Raw genomic sequence first — 16,864 nt, 5'->3', positions numbered from 1 at the left:
CATGGCTGTGACCAACTTAGTTTCGTCCCTGGCCCATGCAGTGGCCTGTCCAAAGTGTTTTCAAAACTATCCTCTTCCCCTTATTTTCCTTTTTTCCCCGCTTGCTTTCTTCTTCATCCTTTCATTAGCTGCTTCCACCAGTATAAACTTGCCTCCATTCTCCAGTTTTCCTTACCACAGCATGATTAACTCCCTCTCACACACTAGCTATTGTACTTGTGTTTGTATCCCAGTGCAGCAAAAGGCAACTTTTAACTTCACATGTACCTCTGGGCCGCCCCTCAAGGTGATCAGGCAAAAACCACTCAACTCACAGGTTTTGGGATGGGGAGGTGGCACAAGGCAGAGAGGAGGTGCAGCACCATCTAAATCCAATGCAGATGTCACCCAATCTTAACAGATCAGCTGTGGTATCGGACAGACCAGGAAGGACAGGATATCACAGTAGCCCCTATGAGTCCTGCTTTGCTGTTGTACCCAAGCGTAGGAAATACAGGGTCTACACGTATCAAAACAAGTGTACAGGCACAACCAGTTTACTTCTGAGTAGGGACAGTTAGCTGGAACTGCTGCTAACAGAGTGCTTTGAGAACAGGTCATTTATTTGGATGTCTACATAAAGCTTCCTGTGTTTTCTAAATATGGTTCTGTCTTTCTGTACACAAAAAATAAACTTCATGCAAAAAAAGAAAAAAAAATCCTACAATCTTACATCCACGACACAGACAGCATGAGTATCAGTGGTCAGACAGCAATCTGCAGACCTATCAGTCTTGCAAGCAGTGATAACAGAACTCTTTAGCAGTTGTTATAAATAACCAAAATAATGAAAGCAATGAGCGGGAGGCATACTAAGCCTATACTTATAAGGAGGGCTTGAAATAAGCCTTACAAAGAATCTGCCCAGCTCACAGGCTTGCCTGCCAAGCATAGGAATCGTTTAAGGAAGGCCAGTGTTTAGCAATTCCAGCTGAAGCATGCTCTGAGGAGATGGCGTTCATTTCTCTTTTCTTAAAGTACTTGCAGCAAAGTGCACAGATGAGAGAGCAAACAAGTTCTTCTTTAAGTGCTACTAGCTGAATCCAGAAATGAAGCAAGATGGGGTTAAAGAAGCTGCAGAGATGTCGGCGAATTCCATAGGCCTGTGAAACAACACCTTAAGACCCCTGCTAAGTAATCCTAGAGATAATGATAAAACTAATCTTACCTTTAAAGTTGCCAATGAACAAGCCAGGCAGAATCTGTGAGAAAGAAATATAGTATCAAATATAGATATCTTGTGGTAAGACAATTTGACAAAGTTCAATTTGCATACAGGATGGAACATACTACTTTAGCAGACTATTGTCAAATGCAATCTAAAAAGCGCTGACAACATTTTGTGCCTCTTTGCAGCCTCCTCAGACTACATCGCTCTAGGTAGACTGTGCTTTGAGAGCATTCACTGACAGCCCGGGGGTATTAATCACGCAGACTCTCACATAATGGAGGCTCTCCAAGGATAGCAAAAGTGGTTTACGGACGCGAAGTCGGCCTTGACACACACCCCTCCCCCTGCCCCCCACAGCAGGATAAGAGTTACCCTCACTTAACTAAAGAGGAAACTTCATACAGAAAAGCTGATTTGCCTGAAGTTGCTAAGTAAGCTGGACAAAGCACTGTGAAACAACATCCTTCAAGTCTTTCAAAGTGCAAAGCCATGCATGTCAGGGCTGCAGCACTGTGGGGCTCTCCATAGAGGAAATCACTGCTAACAGCAAGTTGTGTATACACACAGAGAACTGATGAAAGTCCTTGCAGTCTCTCCCCCAGATCCACCCGCTCACCCCAACACTCCCAGCAGCCTGCACAGGTCTCAGTTACAGGACTTTCTTTAACTCGGGAGTTTCAAGGTCACGCCTGTCAGCCTGAGAACACGTGCATGCACACACACAGAGGCAGGTGACACTGCCGTGCTACCCCTCCCACCTTCTCATAACACCCTCAACTTGGGAACAGAGCTAAGGACATGAAAAAACCTGAGGCACACCGAACGCACACTTTCAGGTCAAGAATTTTGTTCTCTGCCAATTGAAGTCTCTGACCCATGCCCACATCCTTTGAAGAGACGAGAACTGTGGTGGTGAAACCGTACCATCCATTTTTCTTCAGTGCATGCAGAGCATACCACCAATACAGATATGTCAGCGCTGACTTCCTAAAGCCTTAGCAACACCCAAGTGTCACCACAACAGCAGCAACAGTCTCTCCGGCACAGCTATTTAAAGGGAAAACTCCACCCATTTTGCTCGGTCCAGCAGCCGCGAAGTTCCGAAAGTCATGAAGGACTTTTCGTCGGGGATTATCGCCCCAGCCCCAGTTTCGCTGCAGCCTTCCTGCTGAAAGGCAACGCAGCTTACCATGCAAAGGTTAGCAGACCGGCAGAAGGGCCTGCAAAATACCTTATGACCTGCCTGAACTGCAGGGCTTTCATCCGATAAAAACGTTGTGTTCACTGTTATTTATCTAGCCTTGCAGAAAACAGAAGGGTTGCAGCACCGCTTACACGCCTTGCAGCTTTGGTTTGTGCAAACATCCTAGACAACAAACAAACAAGCTAGACAAGAAAATGTTTTTTCAGTCTGTTACAAACAGGCACCTGTAAGTTCTGCACAGATAAGCTCAGACACCTTTTTCCCTTTCCCTTCCCTCTTCATTTGTAGAAATTTGACGTTCCTAACAAAGATAGTAAAAATCAGCAGGGCAGTTGCCAATGCCAGGCTATCAAGTAGGGAAAAGAACCTTACAACACCCTGCTGTCCCCTTCCACATGCACAAGGCTCATGGTTTCATCGACTGATTCATTATTTTCAGCACACTTGATGACTCTGCTAGAAGTGCAGCTCAAAGGCCACCCAGGCTAGGGGATCAGAAGCCAGTACCTGCTCCAGGGAGCAGAGTATCCAAGGGCCATTGATAAGGGCCAAAATCTGCAAAAACCCCCATGCTTTAAAGCAAAAGAAAGTCAAGTTATGAACAAATTTCACCAACCAGATCATGCCAGTCAGCTCCCTCAAGTTAAGCTTTAAAAAATAAAAAATAAAAAAAGTCTTTCTGATATTTTTAAATAGCTGTCTGGTATTTCCCATCTGCAGCACAAATCTCCAAGCACCCTACCACTACTGTAGACTACAGCATTTTAAACTCCAGGACATTACTTCTGCATCAAATATGTGCTCTCAAGAGAGGATAAAAGCTTAAATTCCAGTCACAGTCATTAAGATTAGATATTATACATTAAAGGTACCAAGAAACACTTGGGTGGGGGTTGCAAAAGTGAGGCTGCTTAGATTGCTGTCAGCAAAGGAGGAAAAATCCAGAAATTTGCATTTGTGCATCATGAAGCAACATTGTACGCTAGATAGGAAATTAGGACAGCATGCAACCAAGGACAGATGTTGCCCCTCGTGTCCTAGTCATTCTAGAAGCAAGAAACATTACTATGGGTGAAAGCTACCTGGAAAGAAGTGAATCTTCATGCCGTGCTGACTAATACTTCAGCACTAGACTATAGCTGGGAACTTTCAGCTGTGTCATCTCACACTGCCTTCAGTAACTGCAACTCCGGGCCCTGCAAAATGAATGCCGATGGCTGCTAGGGGTGTGTGAGAGAGAAGGGGTGGGAATCAGAAGAGAAGAAAAATAAGGTGGTTGTTTTTGTGAACTTTTCAACCACTGCTTTATGAATAAAAACAGTAGCCTCTATATATCATCCGAAACATTGAGAAAATGACCACGGACTAAATAACAGATGTACAAGAACGCACAACCAAGCGACAAGGACACCAATGCCTGTCTTCGCTCACGTTCTCCACCTTGCACAAAGGCAGAGCCCTGCAATGGACAATAGTTGCTCCAGTTGCTAATGCTTCCCATCAGTTTTCTTTGAAAACAGACCTCTCTGGAAAATGGCTTAAAGGGCTACTTGGCCGCAGTTTCTTATATAGATAAACGCTTATGATAAAGCATCTAACTCCTTGCCTCCTTGTCCAATGCTGCTTCTAGATGCGCTAGTACTGATGGGTGCTTCGGAGGTACAGGAAAGTGGCAGATGCCAGGGAGAGGGATGTTGCCACTGATGTGAACTGGTGAAGCTTTACTGGCTTCCACAGAACTGGTTGCATCAGCTGTAACTATCCACACTGATGTACATTTCTTACGAATCAGCTCCTACAACGAACTAGGCTTATCTGCCCTTTCTGTAGAGATAACACTCAACTCACCCCTTCAGAAGAGTCTGCATGAATAATGGGCAGTTAACTGTTAACAGGACAAACAAGAACTAAAACCAGGGAAAAACTCTTCACTAAGCATATCCTGTTCACAGATAATCAAATCTAAATACTATAATCTCTCATCACCATCTCAGCCGCCAGACTTGAGCTCCTGGAAAACATCTTTGTAATTTGCAACCACAGACTTCAGCTTGAACTTTGAATACAAGTCAAAGTTAGACATTAAGCGTGAAGACAAATCAGGCCACTCAGACAATTTCCTAAGTCAGACTCCATTACTCATCCTGTACTTAAAAGATATTAAAAAAAAAAAAAGTAAAGCATTAAAAATTAAGAGCAGCTAAGTCAATGCACACTCACTAGATAATTCTCCTTTTCTGAGCAGAATAAGAAGGGTATTTATGAGGAAATGCTTTCAGTTTAATTTGGGAAGTCAAGAGGCATAAGTGGGCTTAAGGAAAAAAACTAAGCACAGCTAATTTTACAGAGAAAACTAGCAACAAAAGATAAATCCACTTAAAAAGAATGCCAGGCCTCCAGCCCTTGATCAGCACTAACGGGCACATAAAGTCAGGTTCAATTGCTATTTGCTGTGAAATATCAGTATCATGTGACAGAAAAAGAGGAGGGGACCATGCCACTGAGAAAGGCTCAGCATCCAAGAGCAGCCACAACAGCTGTAGCAATCTCTGGAGCTTTTCCTTACTATACCCATTCCTGGTCACCACTAATCCTCTTCCCCTGGCATCAGTAAAAAGAGATTCCCTAAATGAAATAACCCACCATCGGATAAGTTGCTTATTTTCTCCTACCGTCTGCACATTGCACTACCATAAAACACACTTCAGTTGGAAACCAAGGCAATTTTTGTATCGACGACTACACTGCATCAAGCAAATATCCCCCAACGTCGGCTCTGATGACTCCACGCCTCCCCTTGCCCCTCCAGCGTTTGCTGACTCACAAGATCAAAAGGAACAGATGATCCAGGGGCACATTCTGAAGGTGGCAAGTACCAGACCTACACTCGGGACCCCTACAAAAATAAACCTTGATGGCCAGTACCCAACATGGTTGTAGCCTCCTTAAAGGAGACAGCTCCTTCCGAACTACTGAACATTTCATCCTCTTGGATACAACCGTAAGAAGGGAAGAGAAAAATCAAAGTAGTGCTATCCTTGTCCCAAAAGGTCTGGTTGGTACGTGTCAGAGCAACACTTAACAGAATTAAAATGACCAAATTGCCGGGAGTCACAGATTGCCAATTCCTGCCCACACAGTACCATAGCAAGATGTAATGCAGACAGAGCACGTTAAGCTGTTTTTTTTTTTTCTCCCCATCAAATTGCAACTTTAGCATCCCATATCCTGTCCCTCTAAATGTTTTGATAATTTCAAACATTCCCAGAAAAATACTAGAAACGTACCAGAAGTCTAAAATAAGCCTCTCCAGCTGTGTTTCTTCCTAATTGGCCACTCCTAGAAGATACCTCCAAGGAGTCACGACATATTACAATATTATCCTCAGACTTTCAAACCAAAAATGGAGAGAAGAACCAAGGAAAATTCTATCTCCTACCCGCAAACTCAGCTGGACTAACCAGCCAGATCCTTCCCCTGCCTGAAGTTTCTATTCTAATGTCTCTATCCATAGGATGAAAAGGTTTCACCTCCCAGGTGGCATGCAAAGCACTCTGGAGGTCCACCAGTCTCACTTCCAGGAGGCAAGGATGTCAGATCTGGACAACTTGTGAGCAGCTATTTCTAGCTTTTCTCCTCCGCTTTGTCGGAGGCCAGACTCACAGCAAAGCTACTCCCATAGTACTCAAAGCAGGATGTTAGACAGAAGAGATGACTCAACTTCTGCTCCTCCTGGTAAGCTATATATAAAAGGCTAGTTACCACCACACTTTCAAACCTGGTTTTAAAACAGAGGTCGAGATACTGAGAAAAATCACAGTTGTCCCTCGATAACCATCACGACCTGCCAGGGGAATCGGCACTTACAATAAGCCCCCACTGCCAAAAGGCCAACACCCTTTGCAAAACAGATCCATCTTCCTTCCTCGCTGCGATCTCCACGGGGGCCAAGGGCTTTCCTGTCCCACCGGCACCGGGCCCAGCCCTCCAGTGACAGCCCCCATCTGCAGTCCTGTTTGCGGGAGGAGGAGGGGGCAAGGGACGGAGAAGTGAAAGGATTCGATCTCGCACTCGCCGGCCTTCGCCGGGCTGACGGCACAACGCTCCAGGTCCTGCCGCAAGTCAGGGGGTTGCTGGCTCGGCCCCAAGCCGCCCCACCCCACCCCACACCGGGGGACACCGGCGAGGAGAGAGCCGGTCCCGGGCGTGGAAGGGCCCAGCGCCGCGGGGCACGGCGGCCGTTGGCGGCCGTTAGCGACCGCTGGGGGCGCGGGGCAGCCCCCAGCCCCGCGGCCTCGTTTGACCCGGGGAGGGGAAGCCCAGGCGAGCATCACCGAAACCGGGGCCCCCCTCCTGCCTCCTCCCTGCCCGCGCTGCGGCTGGGAAGGAGGCGCGCCCCGAGGGAGCGGCGCAGCAGCCGTCTCCTTCCCTCCCTCCCCCTCCCCACCACCACCACCACCCCGGGGGCGGGGGACCCCCAAAGTTGAAGGGAAAAAGCCACTCCTGCCCCGGCCTTTGTTCGTTCACCGGACGCCCGCCGCCCGGGGTTGGGGGGGGGGGGGCGAGACAAAGGAGAGGGGGGACCAACCGCCACCCCCGGCCGCCGCTGCGCCTCGCCCGCGCACACGCACTCACGGACAGGAACGACGACGAGCGGCGTTACCTTGTTCATCCCATTCCCCATGGCTTAAGCGACCCGCACGCCAGCACCGCGGGAGGAGCCGTCGGCTGCCGGCTAGCGAGCTGCCGGCGGCGGGTCAGCGTGCATGGGACAGTGCTTTGCCGGGGGTGACTGGGAACGAGCTAATGGTTAATTAAGGATGGCCGCGGCCTGCCGCCGTTGGAAACAGTGAGGCTCATCTCCCCCCGCCCCGGCCGGGGCTTTCTCCTGACTGGAGGCGGGTTTCCGCTCGGCCGCCCCCGGGAGCGGCGAGCCGCGGGGCCGCGCCACCAGGAACTGCCTCCCGCCGCCGCCCCCACGTGCGGTTAAAGCCCCGGCGCGCCGGCCGCTCTGGGGCTTGTAGTCCTCGCCGCCGCGCCGCCCCACCACCCGCCAGCCCGCCGGAACTACAACTCCCAGCGGTCCCCGCGCCGCCAAGCCGCCCCCCCCCCCCCCCCCCCCCCCCACCTGTGGCGGCCGGCGGCACCCAGCGGGCGGCCGGCCCGGCCTCGCCCCATTCCTGAGGGGATGAGTAAGAGGCGCCCGCCGGCGGAGTAGGGATCGGGATCGTCTCCCGCGGGCGCCGCCCCGCAGAGCCGCGCTGCGGCCCCCGGGGAGGGCAGGGCTGCGGCGCCGAAGCGGGCAGGTGAGACCTGTGCCCCGGCGCTGCGCCCTGCTTCGGTCTGCTGCTCTTTGATCCCAGGCACGCCGCAGGCGCGGCGGGCTGGCAAGCACGCGAAGGTCGTTCGGTGTCCTTAACTGAGGTGAACAGAGAGGAGAACGCCGATCGTCTGGAGCAAACATCTCACAATCAGACCGGCTGAAGTGGGAAGGGGCCTCCGGAGGCCACCTCGTCCAACCGCCCTCCTCGGGCAGGGAAGGATGCTCCTTGCAGAGCCTTGGCAGGCGTGGCATCGAAGCCACGCTCTGTCCTCCCAAACCCCTGCTTCTGCTCCCTAATGCCCGGTTAAATGTGACGTGACGCAGCCATGTCCCGCTAGCCGCAGGGATGTGTTTTGGGGAGGTGTGGTGATGGGGGATTTGATGGTTAGTGAAGGAAATTTACTCTAAAGAGTTAATGTGATAGGGAATACAGGCAAGGACCTAAGGGATATACGCAGCTTAAATACGCAGCGACGTGGTACTGCTACATAAGATGTCTTCCATTAACCAGCACAATAACACCCCCCCCCAAAAAAAAAAAAAAAAAGTGAAATCCTCAGTGGCTCAAATGCAAAACAAAGAAGGATGCTGCTGTGTAGCTACCATCGGGTTCCCTATGCATTTATACGTGCATCAGTGTGAAACGGGTATAAAAGTGATGTCAAGGTGTCATTTGTTTGGCATGTTTTGATATGACTGGGCAGGTCGGGGTCATCTGCAGCCCAAGGTAGGCAGTGGAAGGAAGAAAGATGGAGAACAGGGTAAAGTCAACAGGTAGCAAAGCCAGGTATCAAATAATGGATGGACAAACTCTGAAATGATGGATAGATGAGTGATGGGGGAGAAGACAGGTAGTGGTTGCCAGTACAAGCAAACTCTTAAGGGAACAATTCCACCACCTCCAGTTGCAATCAAACACTGGCTGTTGCCAAAGAGGCGGTCACACGTCCTCCATGCTACCCTCAACAGTACAGCTGTGACCCTTTCCTTAAGCAACCCTTGACACGTGCCTGACCCAACACCAAACTCCTTCAGAGAACAAACACCATAGAAAGCTAGGGAGTGACAGCCGTGCCCCGTTGGGTCAGACCAGAGGCAGAGAGCAGGACCACCCGCCTTCAGCAGTGGCTTGTCATTGGATTGCCACATCTTCAGAAACCAGTGCTGTTCTCACAGAAGCCAATGATGCACTTGAAAGCTGACAGAAGTTAAGCCATCCGTTTAACTGCCTAAGAAGCTGGAAAACTCTTGCCTTGAAACAGCCATGTCATCACCACAGACGCTTAAATTTCAGGGGAATGGAGCATGCCCGAGGACAGCGCTGCAGGAGGAGCGCAGTCCAGGACAGCTGAGGCAGAACTGGCTCCTGAGCAGTCTGCAGCTGGTGAGCAATTTAGCCCTTGCTTCTATGACAGTGGTGCGTCAAGTGACCGGTGAGGCGACAGGGTGCTAGCAAGAGGTTTGCTGAGTAATCTTATCCTGGGATTATAAGAAGAAAGCAAGCAGCATGGGCTGCTGAAGCTAGGCCACTTCTACACTATCTGCATTGAGTGGCCTTGGGAGCATTGCTGAGCTCAACTCAGGTTAGGGGACGCTCGGTGTGAGCCAGCCCCTGCTGCTTTCTGCATGCCTGGGTCTCCCCGATGGAACCATATCAGAAAAGCAGTAAGAAGCCAACACAGGCTTCAGCCTGAATCATTTGGGATCAGGACCTTGGCTTTGCCTCGTCACTCCCCCTGCCCCCAACCTCTCGGACCTAACAGTATGCCTGGCACTGCCTGAGCTCGCAGCAGAACAGAGGAACACCAGGGAGACACTCATTTTGCTTTTGAACCATTTCTGAACCTCTCCCTCCCCGAGGCTCCACAGAGTTTGGAGGCTATATCATGTCATCATCAGCCTTAAAAACCTCACAGCGGTCTCTCTATAAGGCCAGGAAGGATAGTCACCCGACTTAATGTACTGCACTTCCCCTTCTCTTACTGCTGAAAAGCATAGCAGTGAGCTTTATCGCAGATATTTGCTTTAATATTTCATTGGCAAAGCTCTCCAGATGTAATTTACTTTATTCTTGTGCTGTGCAAAACACGACTGAGGTCCAAAAAATATTAATCACAGCTTGACATAATAACTACTAAACACATTCTGCCCTCAAAGTGAAAGAATACCTTCTCAGCATCTCCAGCAAGTAGTTTCTTTTTTTTTTTTGTGAGACAAAAGGATAAACAATAAATAATTAATAAAAAATAAACAGTAAAAAATATCCCTGATAACTGCAGGAATCTGTGTTGTGCTAAGAGGTCCAAGGTAACCGCAAGGCCTTGCGGTCAATACACTGGAAGTCTGGGCTTGTCAATTCAGTTCCCCATAACTTGGTTTCTCCATCTGTAAAATGCAAATAACAATATTTCTGACCTTTGCCAAGAGCCCTGAAAAGTACTGTCCGTGGGCAATTCATGTGAAATTGTTATGTTATATTAGGAAATACAGATGAAATATAAGTATATCTGACATTTTATATATACATCTTATAATATAAGTATCTGACATTTTACTGAATGGGTAGTGTCATGCATTCCTGTTCTTCTGAATGGGAAGTGTGAGTCTCTGTTTTATTTTCAAGTTTCGTGACTCCCTTCGGATGCCTACTTCAGCCTTCAGTGTTTTCCCTTATTGGAATTTTATTGCATGCATGCAGCTTTTTACAGTGAAAGAGCAAAAAAAAACCAGAGTGTGAGAGTGTAACATACCAAGATTAAAAAGCAGTGGGAGGAAATGAACTTCTCTCTCAAATATTTACCGTGATGTATAGTATCTCCTTTTCCTCCCCACAGCTCTAGAGGGGGAATTCTGATACCATTGCCAGTTATTCCAAGACCTGATTGTTTTAGTTCTTCAGCTGTTTTTTAATAAGCTACCACATAATGCATGTATGGGGGCGGTTCTTCAGCAAGCCTAAATAATCAAAAAGTATTTATTCGTTGTCACTTCTCAAGATCTTATTCCTTGTGCTTAGTATTTGCACTGCTCTTAGTATTTGGAAAGTCCATTTTAAAAAGCAAGCTATTCTGAGATGAATGGACTGAATAAATGAACTCAGAAAATAAGAGCCAAAAAAAATCTTGCCGAATCTCATAGCTGTCAGTATCCCTGAAAAGAGAGATCACTTTAGCGTGGCCTGTAATCCTACAGATCTGGTGATTTTTCTACTTCTTTGTGAATATGAAGATGATAAATTGAGTAATCTCTACTTCCTGACTTTGCACGCAACTGTACCGGGCAAGGCCAAGTCTTCAGCAGCAGCGATCGTCTTCTAGGCAATTGCCTGAAAACTAACAACCAACCAAACTGATACCGAAACTGAACCTTCTTTAAAAATTAGACAAAGCTTCTGCTTTGACAGTCAAAAGTAAGTAAGTAAATACTCTCTACTTCTTATCTCCTGATCTCACTTTCTGTAAACCCTGAGCTCCCATTCAACCATAGGCAGAAGGCATGTCGGCTCTCCACCGTCTGTCAGGAACTGATAAGACCTGGGCTGGGTTCCCCTGAAGCGGCATCACGACTTAGTTCTCAGAGGTGGCAAGAAGGGAGATAAAAAGGATGATTAGTCAGAATAGCCAGTGAAATGGTTTTCCTCTGAAAAGCGTGATCTGACAAAAAGGAACTATTTCACCAGAAATAAATAACAAAACCTTAAAATTCATTAATAGCACTGGGCTTGCTTTCTAACTGTGCTGAGAGGGAGGTCAATGGAAGGGAAAGAGCTTGGAAGACTCATTGCTGTTTCTTTTAATATTTCTGCTTGGTAATAAACATTGCTAAAGTATTTCAAAGCCTGTTTTCTGGATAGAAGAGATGGCACCCTGGTTCACTGCCATGTATCCAAAGAGCAGAATTCATTAATTATTTGATAAATTCACTGTCTTAAGGCCAAATTTGGCTTTTTAAAATTATTTCTCACTTCCCCTTCCATTAATGGATAATATTAACAGAATATGGAGTATACCAGGATGAAAGGGCTGAGCCAGCAGATGAGGCCACAGTGGCACAAAGGAAGGCTTTGTGAAAGGCAGGCCTCAAAAAAAAAGGAACCAACAATTCAGACAGGGGGAACAATGCTAGAGCATGGTTGAGGAAAGCGTATAGGATAATTTAGATGTAGGTTAGCTGCCATGGCAACGGTGTACCAAATTACTGCACTTCTGTGTCTCTAAACCTGCTGTATTGGGTTTGTGTGGCAAGGTTTTAGTAGCGGGGAGGCTGCAGGGGTGGCTTCTGTGAGAAGCTGCCAGAAGCTTCCCCCATGTCTGATAGAGCCAATGCCAGCCGGCTTCAAGGTGGACCCACCACTGGCCAAGGCTGAGCCCATCAGTGACGGTGGTAGTGCCTCTGTTATAATGTGTTTAAGAAGGGGGAAAAAAACAGTGCTTCTGCAGCCAGAGAGAGGAGTGAGAATATGTGAGAGGAACAGCCCTGCAGACACCAAGGTCAGTGAAGGATGAGGATGAGGTGCTCTGGGTGCCAGAGCAGAGATTCCCCTGCAGCCCATGGTGAAGACTATAGTGAGGCTGGCTGTCCCCCTGCAGCCCATAGAGAACCCCAGGCTAGAGCAGGTGGATGCATCTGAAGGAGGCTGTGGTCCCATAGGAAGCCCATGCTGGAGCATGCTCCTGGCAGGACCTGTGGAGAGAGGAGCTCACACTGGAGCAGGTTTGCTGGCAGGACTTGTGACCCCATGGGGGACCCACGCTGGAGCAGCCTGTTCCTGAGGGACTGCACCCCATGGAAGGGACCCATGCTGGAGCATTTTGTGAAGAACTGTAGCCCATAGCAAGGACCCATGCTGGAGAAGTTTCTGGAGGAATGTCTCCCATGGGAGGGACCCCACGCTGGAGCAGGGGAAGAGTGTGAGGAGTCCTCCCCCTAAGAAGGAAGGAGCAGCAGAGACAAGGTGTGATGAACTGACTGCAACCCCCATTCCCCATCCCCCTGCGCTGCTGAGGGGGAGGAGATACAGAAAATCAGGAGTGAAGCTACTCCTGGCTGGCTCTTTTGATAGAGCATGGGACCCTTAATCCCAGGGTCATGGTTTGAGCCTCATGTTGGGTGCCAAAAAGGACTATGTCCTCTAACCACACCTGCGAGCAGCTACTTTTATTTGGATATACTTTAGGCATTAAAGAAAAGTGAATCCACCTTAAAACTCATGATGGATTGCAAATGAAGTGCAGATACTGGGACTGCTGTGGAGTGCTTGGTTTAAACATTTATAAAATATAGAAAAATTAACAGGCCTTGAAAATTCTGATTTCACTAAGTGGTTGAAAAATACACATCTTCTTTAACATTTATAGCAGTCAGTTCTAGCCCTTAATTTATACTGCTTTGACTTGCACATATTTACCAGGTCAACCTGACACTTTTACTTCCAATGACTATATAATAAAGAAATTGGTAAAGCAGCAGCTCTATTTATTTTTCTCTATGAGAAACTGCTATGCTATGAAAATAGTAAGACATTTTCTTTTAATCCAGAATTCTTTGGAAATATGGTAAAATATTAGGTCCCTAAAGAGTAGAAACAAGGCTATCAAAAAGCATGCTGCAAGGCACGTGTATGTTATTAGTTACTAAGAATAGTCCATTGCTGAGTGTGAGAGAAAATATCCAAATGCCTTCCCTTGATAAGCTAGGTATGTATTTGTTTCTCTGGGCACATGTCAAAGTGTCCTCAAATGGAAAAATAATGTTATAATAACCTAACTTCTGCTTCCAGTTCATATACATGTAACCCTAAAGGAACACAGCCTTCACAACACCTCTCTGCAGGAAGCCAATAGACCATAATATCTATTGGACGTCTTTTATACAGTCCATAGAAACTCTTCAGAGTAGAAAGAAGTCAGTTTTGAAGTTCCCATTGAAACTTGGAGATGTTCAGCCATCAGTTGAGAGCCATTAGGGTGTGACTCTCCAAAGTCAGTAGGAATCTTTCAATCAGCCCCAGAAGCAGCTGTGGTCAGTGCCAGGAGGTAGTTCCCATCCCTCCATTATCACATGATACTCAATGTAGACTGTGGTATTCAGTAGTCACAGCCTGCCTCCAGCCAAAACACTGGGCAGAAATCTTTATTTTGATGACATTTTCCCGATAGCTTCTGCTAAATGGGATATGTGTTAAGATCTCCTGTGTCTGGAATATTGAAAACAGTTAAAGCTACGGTTCTCTATTCCATATTTTGTTTTCTCAGCCAAAATCTAAGACAGTAGCTCTTAAACACCGCTTATGAAAAGCCCAATTCAAATACTAACATTTCAATATATTCACTACATTCTTCAAGAACATTCAGTTACTCTTGAGGTCCTTGCACTGTTGTTCGTACTGGTGACTTACTCTTGATACAACAATATTATCATCCAGAGTTAGTTATTCAATTTTCCTTGCAGAGTTTTCTCTTAGGATCATATAATCTTTAAGGAAGACCTCCAAGATCATCAAGTCCAACCATCAGCCTGACACCACCATGCCTACTAGCCCATGTCCTGAAGTGCCATGTCTACATGGTTTTTGAACATCTCCAGGGATGGTGACTCCACCACTTCCCTGGGCAGCCTGTTCCAGTGCCTGACCACTCTTTCAGTAAAGAAGTGTTTCCTGATATCCAACCTAAACCTCCCCTACCGCAACTTGAGGCTGTTTCCTCTTGTCCTATTACAAGTTATTTGGGAGAAGAGACCAACACCTGCCTTGCTACACCTTCCTTTCAGGTAGTTGTAGAGAGCGATAAGGTCTCTCTTCAGCCTCCTCCAGACTAAACAATCCCAGTTCCCTCAGCCGCTCCTCATAAGACTTGTTCTCCAGACCCTTCACCAGCTTTGTTGCCGTTCTCTGGACACGCTCCAGTACAAGGGGGACGGTCACGTCCCTACTCTTGCTGGCCATGGTCTGCATGTCCAGGACACTTCAGTGGGCTGTCTGTTAGTGGTCTATGAGGCAGCTGAGAACAGAAGATAGGTGGGAAGCAGAGCATGGAGCACGCTTACAGCCAAGAAACATGCCTCTTTGGGTGTATAGGTGTAAACCACTAAGATGTTGGGGGTTGGACTAGATGACCTTTAAAGGTCCCTTCCAACCCAAACCATTCTATGATTCTATATTCTCAGGTTAAGCAGCAGACTCAGTGCCCCTTACCTGCCTGCCTTCTGCAAGTTATAATAAAAACCATGTTTTCTATCGAAGTATATGGCCACTTGAGACACCCTGGATCAGTATGATTGCAACTGCTCTCACCAGCTGTTCAGTCCCTGTGGAGATCTGAATCATGTCAAGCACAGAAAGCAGTAACAATGCCAGGTCTTCAAATTCTACTATTTGCCTCTGTATCTGTCTCCTCATACTTCTGCAAATCTCTGTTCTTCTAACATCACCTCCTGCTGAGCACTGTCTGCTGAGCAAAGTATCAACTGCTGACAAACTGTTCCACTGTTGTGGCCCAGTTAAATACAGATTAACATCTGTAACCTGTACTCCCCTGCACATGGTGTAAATTCAGGGTCATCACACCAAAGACATTTTCAGACATAGCATCCAATATGCCTTGTCCAGCACAACAGGCATAGTCATCAGTAAAGTTATGTCACAAAAGATAAGAGTTGCTAGTCTGGGATGGGTCCCATTTGCTTTCAGGTTGACAGCTCATTGATCGTCTTTTCAGTGTCTTTTTCCAAGAGAAAAGCCACAGAAACAGCTGATACTGTCTCCTTTGTATACGCTCTGTTCATCCTTCTGCACCTCGTGGATACCTTGCAGTTGCAGGACATATTGCTCACACCTGTCTCTGAGCTCTTCAAGTGTTTCTGTGATGTTTTATTGTGGTCTTTTGGAGTCTCAGTCATCCCCTGTGCTAAAGCACCAGCAACACCCAGCAAGCTTCTAACCTGTCAAGAGTTAATTCAGGTTCTCCTTGCGGTCTCTTCTGATCTTTGGTCTTTTGTCTGTGACTTGATTACACGCATAACTTAAGACATTGGTTCTCAGGTTGTATACTTCTCTATAGTTTCACTTTCCTTTGTGACTCCAGATTAGATCTACTCTCTCGCACAATTCATTTTAGATAAGGATATAAGAGCAGCTGCTGTAGGTCATAGCAAAGATCCATATAGCTCCACATCTTCTTTCAACAATGGCAACTAGTGGATGCCTGTGAGAAACAGGGTGAGTACAGAGGGTTCCTTCCCCTTTTATATCTTCCATTTTCTGGCAACCAGCAGGTCAGGTTTGTGAGCCAAGGGCACACCCAGGCCCTGGTCTGAATGTTAAGCTGGTGTTTTTATGTTAACATTTACAGTGGCTCAAGATTTCTTTTTTGAATGACAACTCCTCACTCAGAACTGTTTACATTTATTAGGGCTGTATTTTTTCTATATGCACTGTTTTGTATTTATCGGCATTGTATTTTCTCTGCCATTTTACTACTCAGTCAGCTGATAATATGCTACTTTCTTAGGCAGCTTTTGGTTTTGACTATTGGAAACAACTTTGTATCATCAGCCACCTTGGCTGTCCACAATCTCTTCCAGCCCATTTGTGAATGTGTTGGACAGTGCAGGACCTGGCACAGTCTCCTTCCCCTGCCTTCCTCTTGCAACTTCCTTTAATTGTGAAAATGATCAGTAGCTCCCACCTTTGCTTTTCATCCTCTAATCCACAAAAGGACCTTCCTTCAGACTAAGGCTTTTTAATGAGCCTTTTGGGGTTTGGCAAATCCTGTCAAAAGATTTCTGAAAATACCATTATACAGATGCTGAGGGAAATTGGAATGGGGAGAAGGGTGGGGAGCAAGGAGATGGATTTGTCTCTGAGACCAGAAAGTTTTTAGTCTTTTTTATCTCTAAGCTTCCCCTTAACCTGAGAAAATTGTCTAGAAAAAGCAGTATATTTCCACTGAAATCCATTTGGCAATGCTGAATGTCGTGCTTATCAGTAGACTTACTAAATATTGTTTCATTAAGTCATGTTTTTGAACCCGGTTCTGTAAGAAAAAATACTTTTGTCTCTTCATTGTGAACCATTGTACTTTGTTCAGGAAGAGTCAAACCTACCTAGAGGGAATGTAATAGTTGA

At 46.8% G+C, this 16,864-nt stretch overlaps 1 protein-coding gene across 3 annotated transcripts in view; it reads right to left on the bottom strand.

Moving 5' to 3' along the window:
• The window catches only part of DUSP22 (dual specificity phosphatase 22), a 44,467-nt gene extending 37,081 nt beyond the window's left edge, over positions 1-7,386 (bottom strand). The window contains exons 1-2 of one of the 3 annotated variants that reach the window (XM_086740281.1): positions 7,078-7,386; positions 1,208-1,241 (exon numbers count right to left, since the gene is read on the bottom strand). In XM_086740281.1, the coding sequence (XP_086596407.1) occupies positions 1,208-1,241; positions 7,078-7,098 (55 nt within the window). In that variant the 5' untranslated portion in view covers positions 7,099-7,386. Of the gene's footprint in view, positions 1-1,207; positions 1,244-7,077 lie in introns of those variants that run through there. The other 2 variants (XM_086740280.1, XM_086740282.1) reach the window with 2 other exon arrangements.
• Between the last annotated feature and the right edge of the window lie 9,478 nt (positions 7,387-16,864).

The sequence above is a fragment of the Chlamydotis macqueenii genome, chromosome 2, assembly GCF_036417535.1.
Source record: "Chlamydotis macqueenii isolate bChlMac1 chromosome 2, bChlMac1.mat, whole genome shotgun sequence".
Taxonomy (NCBI): domain Eukaryota; kingdom Metazoa; phylum Chordata; class Aves; order Otidiformes; family Otididae; genus Chlamydotis; species Chlamydotis macqueenii.
This window is presented reverse-complemented; position numbering and strand designations above follow the sequence as displayed.